Consider the following 25113-nt stretch of genomic DNA (forward strand, 5'->3'; position numbering starts at 1 on the left):
ACTTATTACCTATGAAGCACTATCCTAAGTGTTTTTATGTGTATTAATTCATTTAATTTTCATAGTAATCCAATAAGATACATATTGACACACATTTGCAGATGAGAACACCGAAGAACAGAGGCCAGTTGGAGTCATGGAACCGTCGAGGTGCAGAATCAGAATTTGAACCCCAATAACCTGTCCACAGAGTCAGCTCTCTTAACCTCCATGCCATCTCTTAGCCAATTAACATTTCTGAAATTTTTCATAACTGAAAAATGAGGATAATAGCACCTTCCTTATTGTAAGTGTAAAATAAAATAATGGACCCCTACTTTTCTTTCTTTTCCTATGGTTCATTTGTTTTTAGAAGTGGCATACATTTATTTGACTTCCTGGTTAATACATAAGGTCTTTACCTTCTTATTGTCACACATTTCAATCCTCAGCATTATAAAAGAACAAACGAACTGTGGCTTTTCTTTTCTTGTTATTCCCTAGTAATATCAGGTTGTACATCTTGGCCAGAGAAAAGTTAGCCTAGTTTAAATGAATGAGATAGAAAAGTTGAATTTGTTGCCATTCATTCCATTTCAATTGATTTTGTAATAACCATACAAAATAATTCTCTGGGTGAAAAATTTACCTTCAGAGCTACTGATTTACTATGGCACATAAGAAGTACTTACTGATAAAACCAGAAGAAATACATATGTGGCTTGATAAGAATGAAGAATAAAATATAAGTCAAATAATGTGACAATGCAATATACTTAATTTTGCATCACAGAAAATAAATCTTCCTTACAAAATAGTAGCAGGAAATGTACACAGACTTCACACTATTATTAATTGTAGAATGCATATTGTTTCACTAAAATTCAGCTTTCAAGAGGGTAAATAGGATGTAACCTCCTCAAATTTCAACCAAAGAATGGACTTATTATTCAGGAATCCATACTTGATTAAGTCTGTAAAAACTAAAACTACATATTTGAGAAGCTAGTTGAAATTCTGGTCAGCAAATGCAAAGTATGGTGCCAACTCAATTATTTTTTTTAACATCTGCAAGCTGAACATGTATATCTTAGTTAACATAATTATTCTAAACAGAAATATGTTACAAATTCCAATCAGTTGCTTCAGAAGATTGATTATCTAACTATACATATTTAGCTTCATAAAATTAAGAGTTTCAAATTCAACATTAAATTTGACTTGATTTGAAAGCAAAGCATACTGTGATTTTGTGTATGTGCAAGTGCAAGCGTGTGTGCCTGTGTATCCTATTATTGCATATTTTCACATTTGGTGAAAATGTATGAAAATCCATGACATATTTAAGTAGTGTTTTATTCAGATTCCAGTAAAACATGCTAGGCTGTTTAGATTTCAAATAATTTCATTACATTGGAACTAAAATTCATTCATATTTAAACCGTTTATCTTCAAGCTTCTCTGAAATATAGGGCATAGTCTCAGGAAAGAAATGTATTTGGGAATTGAGTTGCGAGTTATGTAATCTCCTTCCTTACTGTATTTTGAATTTAAATATTTTCAAAGCCATTAAAAAGGTAGAAATACCCCCTGACACACACACACATACACACAAATATGATTGAATCATACAATTATTTATGCTGTTATTGAAAATGAGAGGGGCTTATATTCCTCCCCATTAAACAATTTCACTTTTGCAAGACACCATAGTCTGTACTTTCCAGTCACTTCCTAATAGTAATTGGGGACCTACTGGAGAATATTGTAATTTTTCAGGTTATATGAATACCACTTAGATTACATTGCTCTAGTGTTTCATCTAATTTTAAGCCCTCTTTTACCCAGTTTGGAAGTTTATAGTTTGGATGCTTCTGAAGGTACAGACAAGTAGATAATAATATTAGTAAGTACAAAGAATATGTCAGTCACTCAGGGCCATGTAGCAAGTAAGTGGGGAAGATGGAATTTAAACTCTATCTTCTGATTCCTAATTCAGTGTTGTTTGCTCCTCACATCTTCCTATGTCATCTTCACTATGTTGTACTATCTTCCCTGATATTATATTATCCAAAGCTTTCTTTTAGTAATTGTACTAGGGAAATGGTGTTAAGGTCCTAAAATGTTTAAGTTCGAGGAGCTTGTGTAAGACAATAAGAAACCGAATTGTAGAATGAAGTCCATTATATCAGTTTCTTACAGTCCATTAATAAGAATGCATCATTCATTCATTGTTTTTCAATATTTAATTCAATAAGGACTCAGGGGAATTAAGTTTTATTTCTTGAAATTATTTTCCTCTGAAAAATTAAAAATCATTAGAAAACAGAAGACAATTTATATGATGACATGAAAACTGTGTTTTAAAACTCAATGTCTATAATATTTGTTATTTTCAAAAAGAGCTTACAATATTCATTTGGCCAACATGGTTGACGAGTACTCTAAACAAAACCTGCCTTGCATTTTTAAGAACACCTTACTAGAGCTTTTCTTAATTCCTCAATATTGTAAACCATCCTAACTGAAGCAAATAATACATCACTAAGTCATTTTGGCAATGGCAACTGTAACTTAAAATTATATTAAAAATAATATAAACCTTATTAGTTAATAAAGTAATATTACAAAGTACAAGAATTTGCATTGGCATACAATATATTTATATAGCCAACTAGTAATATGTTTAATAGTTTCCTGGATAATTGTATCTCATTGCAGTCATTTTATTGATAAAAAAATAACACTGCTTTAAATTTAAAAGCAATACCTTCTTCTCAGTCCAAAGTGTTTTAATGAGCTCACCATGTTACAAATGCAGTAGTCTACACCAATGTAAATATTATGCATATTTTATTTTACTTTTTTACTTTGAAGTCAAATTTCTGTTAGGAAAAGATAAATACTCTAATTTTAGCTCAAAGAAAAGGATTTAAAATTTGAAGCCATTATCTGAGTAATTCAGGTTTTTAAAGCTTTAGAAATCAACCAGTAGTACAGGAAACAATGGGAACAACATACATTCAACCAAAACCAAGGATTATTCTTGGCTCTCTATATGTAAAAGCTCTCCAGGGAAGAACAGCATTTAACCCTTTTCAGATATGTGCCATTCTATTCATTGATGAATAAGTTTGTCTCTTGAACATAACACAGGTGGAACATTAAGAAAGGTAGAGGCGGCCCGGCGTGGTGGCTCACGCCTGTAGTCCCAGCACTTTGGAAGGCCGAGGCGGGTGGATCACGAGGTCAGGAGATCAAGACCATCCTGACTAACACGGTGAAACCCCGTCTCTACCAAAAATACAAAAAATTAGCCAGGCATGGTGGTGGGCGCCTGTAGTCCCAGCTACTCGGGAGGCTGAGGCAGGAGAATGGCATGAACCCAGGAGGCGGAGCTTGCAGTGAGCAGAGATCGCGCCACTGCACTCCAGCCTGGGCAACATAGCAAGACTCTGTCTCCAAAAAAAAGAAAGAAAGAAAGGTGGAGGCAATTCAGACAGGCAGCACAATCAGTAGTACCTGAGTGGTCTCAAAGTATGACTTGAGCCTGGCTGCTTGCCACATTGACCCTTTAGGGAATTACTTGAAAACTAGAGGGAAGGAGTCTAGAATGTCTTTTGACATGTGTATAATAAAACTGAAGAAATACAAGTGCCCAAAAGCTTACATAATTAATTAAAATGTGAACATTTCTCTGAACCAATGATTCCTTTTACTGTGTGGAAATAAATATGCTTCATGATTTTCATTTCAGGTCAGAGGCAGTGCAGCTTGTGTTACAACTCAAAAGAGTAATACTCTGAAAAAAGAAAAAAAAAAGATGGCGCTGAAAATAAACATGTTCAGCAGCCATTGTGATTCAACTTACCCAGATGTGCTTTTCATGAGATGGAGAAGGACGGATGGAAAAGAAAAGCACACAAATGTTAATGGATACAGTTCAATCCAAAGAAAACCATGGAATAAAACAAGAGCATTATTTAAGATGTGAGAAAGCTCAGGTATGAGAAAGACATGGTGCCATTTTGTATTTCATCATGACACACATACTCACTGTGTCGAAAAGCATAGTCAGGCTGAGGGTAGTTCTAATAGTTGACCAATAAGTCTATGTCTTGAGTATGAGCCACTCTGAAACATGCATGACCACATTTTCCCAGCCTCGAGTACATCCCAGGAGGAAATCAAGAAATCTTGGTAAAGGACATTCTTTACCTCAGGCCACTTCCATGCTATTTTACCAGTAGAAACAATAACTTATTAATTGGCACTTAGATTTTTATATAGCTTTATAAGCCTACTGCTAAGGCCCAAGAAAAAAGAACAGCAGACATTAGAATGGGCAGCAACTTGAAGTGAAGAACGTCCTTCCTAGTTTGAGGATCTGAAAATCTAGATTCTATTTCTCATACACAATTTGGTCAAAATTATTAGCAGATTCTGATCTTCAATTTCCTCAACATAATCCCTGGCAATATAAATGTGTAAAGTCCATTCCAGATCCATAATGTTATTATTCCAACCAATGCTGTAATAATAATTACTATTTTGGTAAACATATATGGCTAGTAATCAGAACATAAGAAAGTGTAAAAATGTTCTATTCCTCTTCTTCCGTGGCCATATTACTTCCTTCTCTATTTGACTGGCAAAATAAACATCAAGTTTGTGTCTATTGTGGCTCTTTCAGTGGTAGAAATATTTAATTATTTGAATAGGTGTTTATAAATGTTGTTTTGGGGGAAACATCCATAAATTATATTGGTTCACCAATATTACCAGAAATCATTACTAAAACAACACTGATACACATATAGCTTTTGAAGAACCCACTTGCTCCCTGGATGTAGTAGAGGCATTGAGAAAATATGGAAGTTAAATAATTCAACAAAAATCCATGAGAGTATTGTTTTAAAAATATATTACAAGCATAATAGCCTAATTATTAAAAAATAAAATTGTTACTACAACTCATAAAACATGTTCAATATAACAAAATAGAAAGCAGAAATTCCTATGTCAGAAATTAGGCAAGTTAGAACATCTTCTTTTTTATCGCACAATTATTATAAAGAAAAGACTGATGTGCAATGGAACACCCTGCACATGCCTCCTCTCAAGGCATTCATTCAGAGAAACCGTGTACTTTTTATTAAATCGGCACTTTGAAAAAAATGCATATTTTTGGCCTTAACTCCACAGCATCTGTGGGAAACTCCTTAAATTTTCACATAAACAAAAACATAAATGTTCATAAACACTGGCACTACACTGTCCCAAGAAATTTATCATATTTTTCACATCATACACCCCACAGAAATGAAATTAAGACCAAAAGGAGATAGTTTTTAGATTTTAAAATGGTTTTCTTGTCAACATACCTGTGAACTCTATGATGAGCTCTGAAAAAATAGGCAATTTCTGAGCTTTCCAGGAAAATTGCCAAAAGCATTTGGGACTAGTTATCACCATGGACAACATAATCTTTCTGAGCCTACTAGCTATCTAGGAATCACTTCCCTATAAAACAAGTTGATTAAATTTGCACATAGTGAAACATTAATATTTATTAGATGTTCCTTGATCATTTTTCAAAATAGAAAACTTACACAGTATAAATACCTTAAAATATAAAATATAAGATAAAATATGAAAATAAACAGAAAACACAAATTTAAAAGATACTGCTCAAAAAGCATTGCACAAATTTCTAATATTTTTGTTATCAATTTGTATAAATTATCCGATTTCTCATAGTTTTTATGAGCTTTCTTCTCTTCCATAGTAAATAAAGTTAAGAACAATTTCAAGCAGCTATATCACTTTAGAATGTTAAGAATTTCACCTCATGACTTTCAAACAAATGTGTTCTGCAAAAGACAAAAATCTATAGTTATAAATGACCCATATTTTGTGCTAATATATTATAAACTTCATATAGGAGGTAATATATATTTGCAGAGAAGTTTTTTCTGATTAATTTTTCTTATTGTAAATATTGATACATTCTTTCCTACAGATATTTATTTATAGTAGCATATAGCCTCATTATTTTTTTCTCCATGTCAGACGTGTCATGAGGCTACGTTAATAGTAAGAAAGATTCTGTCAAGAATAAATATGCTTCAGTGAAAGACCATTGTGAGTAATTGGCAAGTAAGTTTTAATTAACATAAAAAATAGGTTATGTTACCATCTAATGAATTAGATCAGATCCAATTATTGACATTATGTTTTCCTTGCCAACATCAGCATATATTCAGTCAGGAGAAGAAGAAATGACCAGCAAACATATGTCTTATATTTCAAAATGAGAGCCTTCAACTTTTCAGTTTCCTCACCTTGATCTTCCAGATCTCCTACAATTGAATGAACCTTCTTCTGTTATAAACTAGTCAATTCTGGATTGAAAACTTCAAATAAGAAACAATTCATTAAATGAGTTTTATATTTGGAATATAATTGACTCTTGCTTTGTAAAGTTCAAGTTGGTGATTCAGACATATTTTTAAATTAGTTATTAACACCAAATTGAGTAGTTAATGGCTGGTAACTGAAATGGAAAAGTAAAATAAATAAAGATTTTTTTTTTAATAGGTGAAAGTTGAGAATGTTTAAATGCTGATGGGGAAAAAAAAGACAGGAGCAGAAGTTGAAAGCAAGGGAGAATTCCGCACAAAATGACTAAGAAAATGGAAAGGGATGATCTGAGTAAAAGAATAGCCTAGTTTTCTACAATAAGACAGATGGGACAAGTGTTAGTGTATATTTGGCATCAAGCAATTCAGGGCACTTGGATGGTTTCTCTCTCTGTCTCTCTGTCTCTCTAAGCTAGAATGTAAACTCATCAGCAGAAGATTCAAGTTTGAGGAGAGTGGAGGTCTCTAACAAGAGTTGCAGAGAGTAGAACAACACTAATGAAAGAAAACTCTTGGGATTACTAGGCAGTGCTGAATTTCACAATGAAACTATTTCTAATTTCTCTGCTGTAGTTTTCTCCACAGCACAGATGTGCCAAAATGTACACATGGAGAAAGAAAATTCATCGTTGGGGGTGGTTGCTATATGTAGATGTGACCAAATGAAAGTGGAGTGAAGAAATTTAACAAATTTTGAGGGTGTTGAAATTATGGACGTGATCTAAGCTAAACCAGGAGAGAGGGGAAAAGAGAAAGGGGATAATGCACTGGGAAAGGATAGAGGTTAAATAAAGATGATAGAAGAAAAAGTTCATAAAGCAAGATCAAAGGTGGGAAGACTGTGATTAGCAAGAAACGAGATGCTTGAATTGGTAAGTTTGAAAGAAGCATGATTTGTGGTGATGACAAGATTCAGAATAGGACCATGAAGAGTGTCTGACTTGGGGTAATGAACAACAATGGAAGCAATAAAGTTGTAAAACCAAAAGGTTAGTTTTTGAATGGGTGATCTATTTGGATATCGGAGCATACGAGGGTGACATCAAGAACTGCTTAAAATTCCTACTTAAAGACAGATGATGGGGCCTTTAAAGATAAATATTTAAGCATGTTTCTAGTGATTCTTACAAATGAAAGAAATGGTTCAGAAGTTTAAATGTGGTTCCTCATCACATTAAAAATAACTTTTCTTTAAGTTAATATTGACTTCAAATAACTAAAATATTTGAGACTACTTAAAGGAGTTTAAGAAATCTTTATTGCTCTAAGAATTTTGTTATTCATCTGCCTAGCAAACCTAATACAGTTAAGCCTCAAATTAAAATTTCAATTATGGAGAATCTGAACCAAAGATATTTAATTTTATGTTTGTGTGCGTGTCTACGAAAATATACTTAATACACACACACACACATATGTGTATATATATGTGTGTGTATATATATACATATATACATATATACACATATATATACATATGTGTATATATATGTATATATGTGTGTGTATATATATATATATATATATATATATATATATATATATATGAAGTCTTTTTGTATTGAACTTTTTATCTGTAAAATCCCGGCAAGAGAGAGACTATATGTAATTACTGCCCTTCTTAGAAGTGTGGAGACAGATACATTTGCTTCATGAATGGCTCATTTGAAATAACTATGGGAAGAAACTAAATCTCCAAAGATCTTATAAAAAATACTATACAAAGCTTATATGAAATTTTATATTAACAGGAACAGATGTGGAAAATTCTAGATTAAGATGTCAGCATTATATTTAAATATGCTTTAATTTGATTTTTTTATTTAAAAAACCATAATTATTCTTGCTATTAGACACTCTCTTGTAAGTTTTACTGGAATGAATAATTTAGATTGATTCAAGCACACATTTAAATTCCTTACATGGTTTATTTATTAGGGAACATTAGCATTATTATATCTTATTATATCAAACATTGGAACATTATGTGTGGCTAATTATATCAGAAAAAGTCAATTTTATAAAACAGCCACATCTTGTGTTTTGAAATCCTCCCCATCCCCACTCTTTAAAAGCATGACTGGTTTGAATACATTTGTTGCTCATTTTTAAGGATAGGGTAGGGGCAGATAAGAAACTAATTATTCTCTAGAGGAAAAAAATATGCTACCCTTTCCAGAGTATAAAGAGACTGGGGAATTCTTCATTCACTCCCTATATAGACCATTAACATTAAAAGTTATATAGTATATTCTAAGTGCAGTTGAGATTGGACTACATATTCTTTAAATCACAGCTCTATTCTTAGATACTAAATAATTCCAAGGAAAACTGGGCTCTGGAGATCTACATTTTTGTATAACACAGTGCCTGGAAAGCTATATTTCTTGATGCATAAAAGAAAATAGCAGTTTTTATATTAAAGGCTTTGTGAAAAATATTAGAGATAACACATGTAAAATGCATAGAACAGTGCATTGCCTAGCACATTACAACTAATCACTGTGATTATTATGTAGATATTACATATAAAACAGATAATGTCATTAGCACGCAAAGGATGAGGAAAAAAATGAAGCAGAATATATGCACACAAGGAGGTAAGAGTAATCAGGAACAAAACAAATAGATATTAGGTATATCAAGACCATGAAGTGCAAAATGGGAAGCAAAGAGAGATAAAGCTGGTGAGATACACAGGGAGCAGATAATGTAGGGATTTATGGACTACATAAAGCCATTTGAAATTAATCCTAGGGCTGTTAGGGAGTGATTGAGGGGTTTTAGGCAGCTAAAAAATAAGATTTAGATAGGTCTGTTTAGCTTAAGCGTGACTAATGGATTATAGGAAGGCAAGACTAGAAGCAGAAAGACTATTGTAGTATGATGGCTTGAGCTGGAAAGAAGAAAATCAACAGATTTGAGAGATTTTTTTTAAAAAATGCAATTGACTACATTTGGTAATAGTACATGGACGTGTGCAGAGGAAGAATTAGGACAAGGAAGAGCAGAAGCAAAGAAGAAACCCAGGTTTCAGGTTTGGTCACCTGGGTAGAAATCACTGCCCTAACTCCTATTACATTTTCTCAGGTTTTCTTCTTTATCCTAGAGTTCTTTCCTTATCCAGCTTCTGTTTATGCATTCAATTATTTGAGAAATGTATTTTAAATACTTACAATATGCCAGCATCTATATGTTAAAAATTCAAAGATTCTCCTCTGTTCAGTTCTCTTCTGAATTTTACAGAAGATCATAGAATCTCAGGGCAGGGACAATTTAAAAAGCAGGTAGTTCAGACTCTCAGCCAAACGTTGAATCCTCGATGCAATAATCCTATTATGTACATATGCCTGTCAGGTCAATATTAGACATAATTATGGTGAACAATTCCCTTTCAAGGTGGTCAATTCTTTCTTCCTACCTCTGTGATTGCTAATAATTCTCCTACAGTCAGCTCAATTTATCTGTACTAACCCCTGACTTCTGGCCCAAGGTCTTATCACAAGGCCATAGAGAACACGTTTGGTTGTTCATTCTGTTGGCAGCATCTATATCTTTGTTCTGTATATACCACATATTCCTATTTCTACCAGTCTTTGAAGACATGGCTTTGTGTCATCTCACTAGTATGGTCATGTTCCTCTGAACATATGCTGGTTTTAAGACATCCACTTCAAGTATCTTTCCCAGAAACGAACACAATACCCAGCTACAATCTGGTAAGTGCATCGAATTTTGACCCTGTTACTGCTTTTACGGATATTGAAAAACATTAAATTATTTGTCAGGCATTGCTCATTTGCCTACCTTGTAGAAAGTTTTTTCTTAGGAGCTACAGGTAAATTATATATGTTCCCCTATATAGAAGAAATCAGTAAGTATAGTCCTAAAGCTGGCTGCAGTATTATAAAAATTCCCCTATAAAATTTCATCTTGTCAGATTTGGATGCCTCTGTAAAAATCATCCTTAAGCATATTCTTTATCTAAAAACTGAGCTATGCCTTCTAGCTTCGCACTTTGACAAATCTGATGTTCTTATTTAAATCATGTGTGAAAATGCTGGGTTATGCCACCTTCTGTTTCACTTAGTCATCATCAATTCATTTGTGAAGCCCCTTTGGTTATCTGTCTTTAGCTGGGAGAATGTCTTATAAATAAGAACATTAGGGTGCCTTTGAGTTTTCGGCACTTTTCTCATTCTCTACAAAGATTTAAAAAGTGATCATGAACCCTGAAATACTTAAATGCAATAATTAGTTTTCATGCCCATCTCTCTACAAGCTCTTTGAAGAACAGAACTATCTAATTCAAATATCAGTAATTTAAAACATTTCTTGGGACATACTGAGCAAAAGAATGAAAAATTATCATTTTCATGTTCTATTAATATTAATCCAGGATTTACATCAATTAAGATAAATGATAAGAATTTATTTAGAAAATGACATTATCTTCTAGTATATGTAACTATCTTGATTTTAATTTTTCATTTACTAATTTTTATTTTACTCTTTCCAGATCAAAAATGTTTCTCCTGGCAGAAATTATGGAGCCAGCACAGGGCTTCTGTTCTACTCACTTTGTTAATATATTAACATTGCACTGCTGGCTCAAAACAGCAACTCTATTCCTTTTGTGCTGTTTTCCTTCCTCTAAATAGATCAAATATATCTAAATATATCTAAAAGAGAACACTTTGGTTTTCCTTAGCTTTCTTTTTACTAACAAATTTCAGTGCATTCTGACCCTTATCCTTTGGATATTATTATTATTTACGTTCAGGGAATTCTTATAATCGTCCTTGGTTGAAGGTAGGTAGGGCTATGCATGATCACATGGCAAAGCAACAGCAGCTCTGTTTTAGTGAAAACAGAGAAGACAGGCTTCTGGAGTTCCAAGTAGGAAACTGGGACATATTTTTCCAGAGAAATTTTGAAAGCATTGGTTTTAGGTTCTAAAATGTTGTATATTATTATATTCATTGAATTAGTTGCCGAGGAATTTTCCCGCAGTAATTGTGTCTGTACTAAATAAACCCTTGACTAAAATAAACAAACTGATCCAAGCACAAATATCTGTTCCAAACTAGGCCATAAAAGGATTTCATCTAAGGACTTCATTTTTGGAATGGGATGAAGGATAATATATGTGTTTGTGACAAGACTGGGAAAATCTCTCATGATCTCTTATTGTCAAAGTTTTGGGAATATCTTGGCTCTATTGTTTCTGGAATCTGTGAGATATCCTGGCTCTGTTGTTTCTGTAATCTGTGAGATAATCTAATATCATGCAAGTGAATCCTTCTTTTTGCTTTATCTACCCACAGACAGTTCCTACTGCATGCCTACAAAACAAATTTTTGTGGGGGAAGCACAGACTTTTACTTCCTGTGTATATAGAATACTCAGATGGGAAAATGTACTCAGAGCTTCTAACACATCTTACAAATTAAGTTCTGGAATACAGTTCATTTATAAGTTTAATTTGGCATATAGGCACTTAACGAATATGTATTAAATGAAAGAATATTGTGGAATTTCTGTGATACCTTCACATATAAATATTTTCCATATCATTTATTTTGCTTACAGATATGTACACTCTGAACCTGCCAAATGCCAAAGATTAAAAGTGCAGTCTCAAAACACATTAAAGATTACACACTGAAGGAGACCCTCAGGATTGTGATGGGAATAAATTAAGTAAATCTATAGAGCTTAACTTTTATGTCTTTGATATTCTAACATAAAGATTTATTGGTAGTAATTAAGTGTGACTGCTTTGCTTCAAGGATAAACTGCTTCTCGAGAGAGGATGCTGCTGATAGCTGAGTCGGGGTGTTAATTTCATTTTAGTGATATTGAAAAATTAGTTCACATATGAAATCTATTTTCCTTTAGCAGTGTTATCCATTCAGAATACATAGAAAAGTCTAACATATAATAATATATTATTTGTATTGTAACTAAAGATTGAAAATGATAAATTAGTCAGTATATTAACATTCGTATGATATCTTTCAACTTTAGTTACAAAATAGAGAAGATTTCAGCATGGACATATGCTTTACTAAAAAAATTATATAATGTTAAGAGGCAAGAGAAAACATTAGCAGATAAAGAATTAAGTTAAATATTTCATCATTTATATTGCTGGAGATAAATAACAATTCAATGGATATTCTATCAATTTTAATATGTTCACTGCCTATTCAGGACGGTCTTGAGAATTAGAGAGGTGAATTACTGTTGAAACAGACATCCTCATCTTTAATCCCAGAAGTTTCTATAAGACTAAGGTTCTTGGAATCAAAATTGAGTGTAGAAATGTGAGTCCTCTAGAGTAACAGTTGTCAGATAGTCCAGCATAACAAGTCTTCAGTTTGAAAGAATAAAGTAGAAAAATGAAACAAAACATTTGAATAGACACCTACTTACGGCATTTCTGAACACCAAAGATAAAGCAAAAATAAATAAATAAAACACTCAGAGAGAGAGAGAGAGAGGAAAAAGAAATCCTACATGTTATATACAAAAGAATGGCAATCAATTGATCATTAGCCATAACTAGAAGCAAGAAGAGCCGTAACTTCAAAGGTCTGAGGACAAATTATTTTTAACCAATAGTTATATGTTTCGGGCAATTATCAACTGATGTTAGGTGTAAAATATATTTTCAGGTCTCTAATGACTTAAGGAATTTGCCACTTGCCCTATCATCACATTTCTAGAGATGCTGACATGTGAAACTGACAACTAAATATATTCCAGGGGAGAAAAGTAAGAAATTTAATGAGATATATAATAAAAATATAATTAACACTGGTGATTCAAAACTTGCTTAAGCAAGAATGTTGATGACATTAAACTTTATTAATTCCCTTGTAAGCTCATAGTTCTTGATTCTAAAGTAATATTATGTGGGGCTTATACCTGTGCAACTTGAAAGTCTGTGACTAACCAAGTCTTTCTGTGTCAGGTAGATTTAACTATTTGGAGCTTCCAGTTATGCTTTTTTTTCCCCACTATTTACCTAAGCCATGTTCTACCAGCTTTACTGGAAATATGGCTGACAGTTTGATTTCTAATTGACTATTTTGTCAGTCAACAAATAAATTCTGAACTTAGGCAAAGAAGAGAGTTTCTATTTATTGTGCCCTAAAATACTCAGATATGGTCTCTAAGTACAATTTGGTGAGTTGAACCTTATTCAGAAACACAGGAATTTCGGGGGGCCGGCCCATGTAGGTTTTAAATCTGAAGGGACCATCTATCATTCCATACAGTGTAATTGTAGCTCACTGTAACCTCGAATTCATAGGCTCAAACAATCCTCCTGTCTCAGCCTTAGGAGTAGCTAGGCTACCTGCACATGCCATCATGTCTGTCTAATGTATTTTTATTTTTTGTAAAAACAGGGTCTCACTCTGTTGCCCAGGCTGGGTCTCAAATGCCTAGGCTTGAGCAGTTCTCCCACCTCAGCCTCCCAAAGTGCTGGGATTACAGGCATGAGTCACCATTACTGGCCAGTGTGGTTGGCTTTAATCGGCTATCCTGAACTTTGAAGCTTTTAGGTTAAAACATAGGCTGGAGAGCTAAGAATGGGAAATACGTCCTTAAATATGAGGGCGAAAGGTATAAAAGAAAAAGGGTGAAATTTTCAGGTCTGGTTGTTCTAAACGTAATAGTAAAAGAGAAGATATTTTTGTTAAATAAGAAGAGGTGCCTGGAGTTCAAAGAAATCCAACAGAGAGTGATGGATAAGATCTCAGAGAGTCATGGCATCCCCAGATGAAGTCCACATTGAATAAACTATGAAGAATTATAATATTAATACGGAAACTAAATATTGAGAATAAATGACTCACCCCTTAAATGTCAGGAGCCTACAGAGAAACTGCTCAAATTTTAAAAGGGAAAACCAATAAAATTACTGTGAAGCATTCAAAGAATTACAAGCTGAGTTTTAGTTTGACACAATTATTATAGGTTAACTATACTCTACATAAACCTGCTGGAGAAATTTATGGAATTGATGATGCTTTAAAGAAAAGTACAGCAAAGATGAGGCATAGTAAAGGCAAACTAGGCAGAGCAACAATAGATTGACTTTAGGCGGAGGTTACATGTTACTCTGATGAAACAACAACAGCAACTGTTTAATAATTCTCAGGAAGGTAAAGATGGACAAGACAAGATTTTCATGACTAGTGGGTGGTTTAGCAGATTCAATATTGTTGATTTCCTATTTCTCATAATAAGACAATAGAGAGAAATATAAGCAAAACTAATGCCTGGATCAGAAAACAAAGAAAAAGTAGGATTAAAGTAGGAAAACAAATCTTGTAAGTTGTTGTAACCTACGTGTGTTAAATTTACTGGATGGTAAGTGTGCCTCAAATTAAACCTTTGTTTAGGACTGCCAAGTTACAAATTTCTGAACTTTGCAAAAGTTTGGAATGTCTTAAATGCTGCTCTCTGAAAGTAACTCCCCCATATGGCTTTTTAAAAAATGTACCATAATTAACTCCTCTAGAGATTTCTCCCAATTAAATTTAAAGTTACAGATTGTCAATTCTAAATAGCTGCTATCCTAGCAAATTTGAAAATAAGATATTGTCTAGTTCTGGCTATCCTTGCAAAGACTAATGAATCTCTGCTATGAATTATGGGATAGTGAGCATAGCTCTGTTAAGTACTAAGTCTTGGAAACACCATTTTGCCAGTCCAATGGATAGAATTTAGAAACAACTGATAGGATAGCACAGGTTGCAACTGTGTACGTACGATCTGTAGTGTTCAACATTATGGAAAATGTTGCTTCATTTATTGTTTTTATTTATCTTTAAATAAAATTTACTTAAAATTATTTTTCATCTTGATAGAAGACTAGCAAACATGAAATCGGTACCCAGAAAAGAGTGTAACTCATTAAAGTGCACTGAAAGAGGATCCAGTTTCTTTAAAAAGAAAGAAAATTGGAATTGTTTAAATGAAATTTTAAACACTTGGAAAAATCCAAGAATAGGCTGTCAACATTTAATAATATTAATAATTAACAACGTAAAATTCAATAGAAATAAAATTTGAAACCATGTAATTTAAAAGTAAATTGTCTATCTCTAATAAAACTCATTATATGAAGACAACTTACTCTCTGGTAATCCAGAAATCAAGCCACGGTGGCATGCAAATTCCGAATAGGTGTTAACAATTATTCATATAAGTCCTTTGAACACTGATTGCATATTTATGCTCACAGGGCTATTGCTATGGGATAATCAATAATAAGGGAAATACTTTTGTGCTTTCATTAATTAACTCTGACTTGCCTTGTTAAATCCATTTGAACCTAAATACCTTTAATCCATGGGAAATAATCGTACTAAGAAATGTTAGCCATTTTTGCCTTATAGAATGTTCTTAATATTCTTCTTAATATTAAAAGCAAGTATTCTACATAACACATCTTACAGTTACATTTTGCCAATACATGTTGCAAAATAAAACCCAAAGTCAAGCATGGTAACATATTTAAGGGAAGAATTAGTATTTTTTTCTGACTGTGAGGGTACTTAGTAGTTGAGAAACGAGTCTATAAAATTATTATCAAATCAACCCAATAATGTATAAGGTTAATGATAGCTAAACTTTAAATATGTTATTTTAAATCACTGTATAATTGAAATGTTTAACTTTAGTAGCTATTTAAAAAGATATTTCAGTTGGCTCCATCAACAACTAATGAAGTATGCAGTGCACTGCCTCAATATCAGACTTATATGCCATTGTGAAAGCTGTTCAGATTGCCATTCTTTGTCAAGTATTTCTCTGGGAGAAATGAGAATTAACTTTCAAGGGAAATATACCGAGTCCATTAGTCAGGCTGGGTTTTGATCATTTATATATTTTTAAACTGGAAATCAACTGCCAACATTTAAAAAAATTAACAAAGGAAAGTATTTTTTAGAAGAATGTTTTTCTCAATAAATAGTCATGAAATAGAGTATATCATTAATTGGTAGGACTAAACAAAATGAAGACATTTGAAAAAGATTATGATAATATTTAAATATATTTTTGAGTGATCAGTAACTAAAGAATAAATATATATTATTGATTATGGCTGAGCATTTGACTGTATTGTAGAAATAATGATGTTCTCAAGGTCATTTTTTCTGGACAATATTCCTACTGAATTGGGATATATGTACATAATTTTTAGTAACTAGCAAACTAATAAACAATTAGGTTAGTGAGTTGTTCTGCAACTTGTAAGTATATACTTCCCTATTATTAGTAAACATTTACAAAGCAAGTGAGAAAGCAAAATATGAAGTCAATTGATTAGCCTGTATATTATAATCCTAAGAGCCTATCTGTTACCATGATGATGAGGGCAGTGAATATTCTTTCATAGGAAAGAAGGAAAATGTGAAAACCAAAAACACAATGTAAGGAATATTTGAGAAGAAGGAAAAGAAATAATCAACCAATAGATTCTGGAATAAAGAGAAATTGATTTACATTTAAAGAACATGTCCTAAAGGTGCCATTTTGTCAATGAAAATGTTACTATGTATTTTTAAAATGTTATTTTGGGACCTACTTGCTTTCCAACAGCTGCTGCAACTCAAAATTGGCCAATTTTGCAAGTCATTTAAATGTCCCATATTATATATGAATGAAAAGATACACTATCAATTTCCTGACAGATGCAAAACAATCTGTTCTGAGTCTAAAATAAGTTTATATTCAATCAGTCAGAGAAATGTTTCTCCTTTACTCCATTTCAAAGAGTAGATAGTTATAATTGCCATGAGAGAAAACAAAGCTAGATGGCATAATCTCATTTTATCAAACCAATCAGGTATTAATTTTGAACATCAATAGCATTGCATTACTTGTAAGGGTTTTGAAACAAATCTATGGATGGTTACGTTGAAGAAACTGCTTATTTCAACTACAGGCCAAATATTTTTATACTCTTTTAAACAGTAGCTCATTATAACCAGGAAACATAAGCCCTGAGTGTTTTAGGTAGTATCTGGAAAATATTGGCTTCAATATAGTTCTTTTGTTTCCAACCACTATCTTTTTAATTCCCTATAAATAATAATAAAGAATTGATAAAAGTTAGAAAAAGAGGGAAAAATCCCCAAACCTACTTTTTCTTTAGTCTTCGATCCTTCTCAGCTTGAGTTCCGAGTTTGCCTAACCCCAGGGACTCCTGAGCTGCAGCTTCAGTCTCCATAAAGCCTCCTGTGAAGAGAAGTAACTAAGTATTCAGATTATGTTGCATAGGTTGTGTCAATTCTGAAGTCAGGTTGTTAAAGGTTTAGTTGAGCAACTGTTTAGTATCACATTTTAAAATTTTCCTTATATTACTAACCCAAGATGCATAAAATGGCATGGGTACATACATAAACATACACTGAGAAAATGAAAACAAAACAAAACAGTACCTATGGGGATATAATTTGTTGCACCCAGTGGCAACATAATAAATGTGGCCTGTTCACTGACAAGACACTTAAATATACTGTCCCCAAGTCTTAAAGTCTGTTTTTATACTTTTCTTATGGAAAATAAGAGCAAATATCTACGCAGTGTGTGAGATTTGTTTATTTTTTCAACATGTGAAGTATTTGAAATATTTCACATATAATGGGATAAATGATAGCCAATTGGGTAGGAACTCAAGTATATGTTTTCTATTACAAGTTGAGAGAATGGAGAAGCATTTGCTGACTTCTAAGAGCTCTTCATAGACTGCTCCTGGAAATTTGTTCTGCTCTACTGGCTGACTCCTATGTCCTTCACTATAAATCTTACTTCCAGAACTTGATGTGTTCTGGGCAGGTTCTTGTGTTGTTTTTTAAACTTCATAATATTTTTTGGAAAAAGGCTAAATTTCTTCAAAAGAGCTTGATAAAAATAGTTATCACCAAGTAGGTCATAAGTTCTCATTTAGTGTCAACATATAATATGTATACCTTATATAACTTTGTAATAAAAGGAAGGAGAAAGAAAAGTATAATGTACATTAAACACATATCACAGGATTTCTAAACTTACAAAATTAATTCATAAATTATCTATTGTAATTGAAAAATAAGGACTTACTCCTATGTTCTGAAGTCGAGCTAAATGAAAGTGCTCACTATTTTTAAATGAGTTAAGGTATATACTTTTTTTAATAAAAGAAAATTAAACTCCAGTTAAGGTCAAGATTAGGTAGAAAGATTTAAGCTAATATAAACTCTCACAAAGACTATGGAAGAAATTTCATCACTATATCAGTAAATAACTATTGAAGACAACTTTTGCTCTTCTCTCATTGTAGTGGACACTTCCTTACTTAACATTTGCAGGACTCGACCAAGATATGGTTTCTCTTTAGCAAAGTAAAATATCTTACCAAGGTGCCAGAAGCAAATTTTGATGTTACTGTTTTTAATAATGTATTTTACCAAATAATTTATAGTACTGGATAATATTAACTTGGGAACATTGATATAAATAAATTAATCTCATTCCTGATAACCTTTTTACTGAACTATATAATTTTTTAAAAGTCTCCTTTAATTAAAAACACATTTATTGCTGTATAGATCTAATTCAGAGATGTGGAGTTTGAGGGCCAAAATTTGTTTTAGTTATTATTCACATTTAATGAATACGGGTACTTAAATCTTTTTTTATTATGAAAGATTTTTCTTCTGGGTATGGATTAGGAAAGCCTTCTACTGGTGACTAAAGTACTCTTGGGAAACATTTTCAAATGGGAAATTTTCCATTATGTACAGTGAGTGCATATTTTCATTTTATTTCTCTCATCTGTATATTTGCCTTACTGTATATCAATAAATTATTATTCATAGTCTTCAAATAATAATAAAAATGTTTTCTTGAAATGTAAATGAAAATGAATGAGTCACTTAAAAGTTATAAAATTCTTGAATGGTCCATATAGGGACATAGAGATTGATGAGGCAGACATATTCAATAAACAATGAAACATTTTCAACCACCAGGTGGTTAGATGAATCAGGCTTTTATTCTTCTGAGCAATATAAGAACATTTAAATTATGATTTAAATTTATTCATGTACCCAAAATTTTAATAGAAAAACATCACATTTTTAAATAATAAAACTTGAAATAAAAGCAAAGAAAAATCCAGGAATATTTTGTGAGTTAAATCTAGACATTTTATTTTCTCATAAATATAAAATAAAAAGCATGAAGAACTTAGAAATACTCGGAGAATTGTAAAATCTAGTATCTTTTTTCAAAGCATTTGATAGATAATTGGAACTACATCCTACTCAAAAAATGCCAAGTACAAATGGGACGTAAGGCCATTGTAAGTAAAGCTATTTTTAAGCAACACATTCAGGCCAGTGCGCTTAACCAGGAGAAAAGTCCCAGCAAGTGCATATTTTCAGCCTAATTAAAACACTTCTGAGGGAGGACATTTTTTCACAGAATTGACCTAGCTGCTTCACTCATCTAATGTTTATCTTTCCACATACTTGATCAACTAACTGGTAAGGGTGACCTTAGCCAAACCAGCTTACTAATTATTTTACTCTATGGATGATTATCTAAATCCAGTGAGAGTCTGTCTCATTCTTTTCTAGGCATCAGTGGGCTCATATGGCTATGTGAACTTCAGAAATATCTATTTATCTATACCAATATTTTATTCACTCCCTACATGTGACTATTAAGCTCTTGAAATGTGCCTAATTCAAATGATGTATTATAAGTGTAAAATACACACCAGGTTTTGAAAACGTGGTAGAAAAATATATGTAATTCATAAATTTTAAGTGATCATGTGTTAAAATGAGATTATTGTTTCTATATCAGGTTAAATAAAATATAGGATTAAAATTAATCCCACCTATCTCTTTTAACTTTTCTTAATGTAGCTACCAGAAAATTTAAAATTACATATGTGGTTCACATTTGTGGCTTATATTGTATCAATGTTGGCCAGCACTATATACCAGAATTTCTACCTGGATACAGTACATCCACAGAGGGAATGTAAATGTTTGTGTATGTTGAGGGAGGGTGCATTTTTTTGGGTATTATAATGATTGGCACATATTGGACAGGGGACAAGGATTCTAAACATCCTTCATTAAATAGAGAACCTGCAGCTTGTTTCTTTTTTCTTTTTTTCTTTCTTTTTTTTTTTTTTTTAAACAGGGTCTCAGTCTCTCTCAGACTGGAGTGCAGTGGTGCCATCAGAGCTCACTGCAGCCTCAAACTCCTGAACTCAACCCATCCTCCTCCCAAGTAGCTGAGACTATAGATGTGTGCCACTATGCCCGGCTAGTTTTTCTATTTTTTGTAGAGATGAGGTCTTGCTATGTTGCTTAGGCAGGTCTTCAACTGCTGGCCTCAAGGGATCCTTTGACTTTGGCCTCCCAAAGCACTGGGATTACAGATGTGAGCCACCATGCCTGGCCTAGCTTGTCATTCTCAAAATGATGAGTGCCTCAGAGGAGAAACACTGGCCTGTGGAAACTAGGGGTTACTCATTCTCCAGGAGGTCTATTAGGAAACTATGTGGAAAGAACACAATGAACTCCACCCCTTTCATGGCCTGAAGTGCTTGGGCTTGAAGGTTTGAGTCCCATGATTCAGCAGACTACTTACATAATAAATTGTTTATCACCTTGTCAGGGTCTGCCTAGTGGTTGGGCATGAGCAAGGCAGCATTCTTGCCCTCAAAGTTTTCTTGGCTATCACTCAGGCATCTTTACTTTTGTGAGGCCTTCGAGGACTTGAAATTATTGAGGGCAAGACCACTCCTAAGGTGTGACAGGCACTGTCAAGGATTTTTTTTTGCCAGCCCCTCTTCCTGTGTAAACAGTTTTGAACCACCAAAAAATCAGTGGGACAACGATCTACGGATTCAATCTCATACAATACCATTCTTGCCAGTGGGAGCGAGGGATCCAATTGCCAGACCACCCTCTTGAAAACAGGGTCAGACCACTGGCTCAGGATGACTCCATAGATGCGACTCACTAGGCTCCCTTGGGCATCTGGTTGAGTGCATGCGTGGCATAGAGTGTCAAAGAAAACCCTGAAGGGGAGACACAGGGACCCAGGCTCCTGCTGTTTGGCTGGATCGGGCAACATGTCCAGATGGCACTACTTCCCTTCTGGTCCCAGTGTCTGAATGGTAACTAAGAACATTTCGATGTTTCCAGTGATTAGACCCCGGGTCCGGGTCTCAGCTGGGGGTGCCTTGCCCAGATGGCACTGCCAGCCCTGAACTTTCCCAGACATCAGAGGGAGTCTTAAAATTTTTCAAGGAAGTTGCTACAAAATGTAGGGCTTGCGAAGGCTCAGGGCTCAGGGCACAGGAAGGAGACTCACATGCCTAGATCTGTGGATGGAACTAGTTGGAGGTATCTATTCATTTGGATTGTGAAGGTGTGGAAGTTGTTAGAATCAAAATGGAGTCACTATTGTTAAGAAAATCCTGGCAAGTAGAGCCAGGGAAGGCCATGAACAGAGGATTCTCATGCTCCTACGCATGATAGCAACAACAACAACAACAACAACAAAAGACCCTACGAAAGCCACAACCTTGCACGAAGGCCATTGCAATCCCATGCAAAAAAATATTTTTATAGGTATATCTGTCTGGCAATTGCCTGTCCAACCTCTGACTGGTGGCACTCTTGTTATTAATTTGAGTAGCCAAAGATAATTATTTCAAAAAATTATGTAATCTTCTTAATTTTTTGCCTTTAAAAATCTTTGTCTTCCTTTCCTTCCCTGAGTATACACATAGTTTATAGTTTACTATGACATACATATTCTTATTACAATGCTCTATTCCTAAATAAACATCTTTTCTTTTAGAGAGCATCTCTATTTGGTATTTAGGTCAACAAAGACAAATATCTCCCCATCTCCCAGTCCTTAAATTTCATTCAAAATCACTTATTTCATATTGGCCCTTGAGATACAAGTCTGTAGAAATTGCTTGACAAACCCATATTGCAAGGCCTCTGTCCTTCCATTTGTCCAGCAGAGGTCTCTGTCATTGTGTGAAAAAGAGATCTCTAACTACTACAATCTGCTGATGATTGGTGGCTTCATCTTTCTTTCAGTAGAACTGTCTTCATCATTAATAAATAGCACATGGTTTGTATTTAAACACATTTGAATTTATAAATTGTTACTTAATTGTTCAACATCTGTTAGTCTGTTAGCTATCTGGAGACTGTATTTATACACAGTGCCTGGCTCATAAAGGGTATGTAACAAATACAGTCATAATTGGAGCTAAATACTACTTTATTTAAAGAAAGACCCTTTCACTATGCAGAGCATGAGTCATTTCTAATGGACACTTTGTGGAATTTACATTGTAACTATTGGTTCCTTAGCATCAAGGAACAATCTAAATTTTGGCGTAAAGGCCGACACAGACACCCAAATTTTAGATGTAGAAAAATACAGTCATGCGCCACATAAAGACCTTTCTGTTAATGATGGGCTGCATTTATGACAGTGTTCCCATAAAATTATAATAGCATATTTTCACTATACCTTTTATGTTTAGGTACACAAATACTTAACCATTGTGTTACGATTGCCTATGGTGTTCAGTACAGTCACATGTTGTGGATTTTTTATAGCAACAGGCTATACCTATAGTCTAGGTGTGTAGGTGGCTATTCCATACAGCCTGGGTAGGTAATAGGTTATATTATTTAGGTTTGTGCAACAAAATCCCCTAAGGGATGCAATTTTTAGAATGTATCCTTATCATTGAACAATGCATGACTGTACTTGTGAAATAATGCTGGTGTACTGCTGAAGCTGTTTTTGTCACTGTGAAATTATTTTTTTATTAAGCCTATTATAGTAGGTCAATGAGTTCAGACAATTATAATACAAACTGGCAGATAACCATAAAAGAATTGCCATTTAGAGGCAAAAAAAGCTCTTTAAATGTGTATATTGCTTTTCATACGCATTTAAAGGAAACTTGCTAAAGTAGCCTTAACCTAATAATATATGCATTTTTATATATGCAATTGGGAATTCTGCTTATTCATAGTTAACATACTTTTCTGTTTTCATTGTTTTTTTCATAGCTTTGTTGTTTTGGCTCTATTTGATCACTCCCTTGTCTTGAATATCTCTTTGTCTTAGATTTGTTTCATCTTTTGCTATGCCTGTCAATAGCCTCTTCTTTATCCTAACCATTCACTATTGACATCAGCTAAGTTGGTCAGATGTGTTCTTTTTTCTTCGTAGTAATTATTAATAGAGCTCTGTGAAGACTCAAAAGAGTTGGCGTTTCTCAGGTGGCAAACAAATCAGTATGTTAAGATGGTATAGAGCAGTTAATTTCCCTAGAAATAGTAAATGTTTAAATATTTCTGTCTCTTCTCCACACACTATCATCATTTTTCTAAGCTGACAAACTGCCTCTGGAAAACAGAGCTCGTTTGCTTTAATCCTTAACTCTCACTTCTGCTTGGATGCTTGACCCTGGAACTCAGATCATCTTATTTCTGTGGTTGGCTCTGCTTCAAGATGCTGCCTCCCAATCTCTGCAGTTCCAATCTGTCTGTGGCTGGGTAACTTGATCTTCGGTGCTAATCACTTCCTTTGCTTCATAAGCTGGCATCACACTTCTGACCCAGCCAGTACCCACTTCCTATTTAACCACAGAAAACACCATTTCCATGACATTCGCTCTGGAGCTTGCTGTTTCACATAGTTTCAATACCCTTTTCTCAAAGATAGGTCCCGTTTGAGACTCTACCTTTACACCTTTTCAAATATGTAGGAAGATTGCACTTAGATGATCCTAGTAGAATCAAACATATACAGGGAGAGAAAGATTAACCCAGAACTGTCTCCAAACATTATGTCTGTATCTTGTATTAGAAAAATAATGTTTCTGTGTGATTTTTTTATTGTTGCCTTGAGTTATTACTTATTCATTTATATGGGATATCCTCAAGACGTTATATACTTCTTGAATAATCGTATTTTTAATTTCTTTATGTGCCCCCACATGTTCCACAGGGATAGGAACTCAATGAAGTATCTTTTGATTGAAATAATCCCAAGAGTTTCCTTTCCGGAGCATCAGACCAGGAAGTAGGAGCCAGGATTCACTATCAACTCTCTTACTAAGTAGCTGCTCTGTCTTCTGAAATCATCTCAGTTTCTATATGTATAGAATGTGGACAACTACATGATCCTCACATATCTTCTAGAATCTTTAGGCATACAGCTCTAGAAGTCTGTAATCTTAAAAGCAGAAATTTATTTTCATAGTAAATATTTTGTGGTGTTTGAGTTGTATAAAGAAGAGTTGCCAGAGAAAAGACTTAAATGTTAGAGATTCATAGATTCAGTATTCCTAGGGTTGAAGTAGATCTTAAAGATCATCCAGTCCAATCAGCTTTCCAATGCTTGGATCCTCTCCACAACAGCTCTTCCTAGTATTTGCCTAGCTTTTGCTCGGCAATTTCCAAGTGACAAATAACTCACTACCTCATAAGCCAGCCCATTTTGTATAGAATTCTGACACCCCACTGTTCTTTCTTACATTGAGATGAAGAATAATTTTGTACAACTTTAATACTTTGGTTCTAGTTTCGTATCCTTACTTACAATGAAAAGGACAATAGCTCTTATACAGAGCAAC

General features: G+C 33.6%; 1 protein-coding gene across 30 annotated transcripts in view; it reads right to left on the bottom strand.

Moving 5' to 3' along the window:
• PPFIA2 (PTPRF interacting protein alpha 2) overlaps positions 1–25113 on the bottom strand; it is a 502911-nt gene that overhangs the window by 49669 nt on the left and 428129 nt on the right. For all 30 annotated transcript variants that reach the window (XM_055095939.2, XM_034936291.3, XM_034936292.3 and 27 more), the window contains one exon: positions 17570–17663. In XM_055095939.2, the coding sequence (XP_054951914.1) occupies positions 17570–17663 (94 nt within the window). The remainder of the gene's footprint in view (positions 1–17569; positions 17664–25113) is intronic.

Source organism: Pan paniscus, chromosome 10, assembly GCF_029289425.2.
Source record: "Pan paniscus chromosome 10, NHGRI_mPanPan1-v2.0_pri, whole genome shotgun sequence".
Classification (NCBI taxonomy): domain Eukaryota; kingdom Metazoa; phylum Chordata; class Mammalia; order Primates; family Hominidae; genus Pan; species Pan paniscus.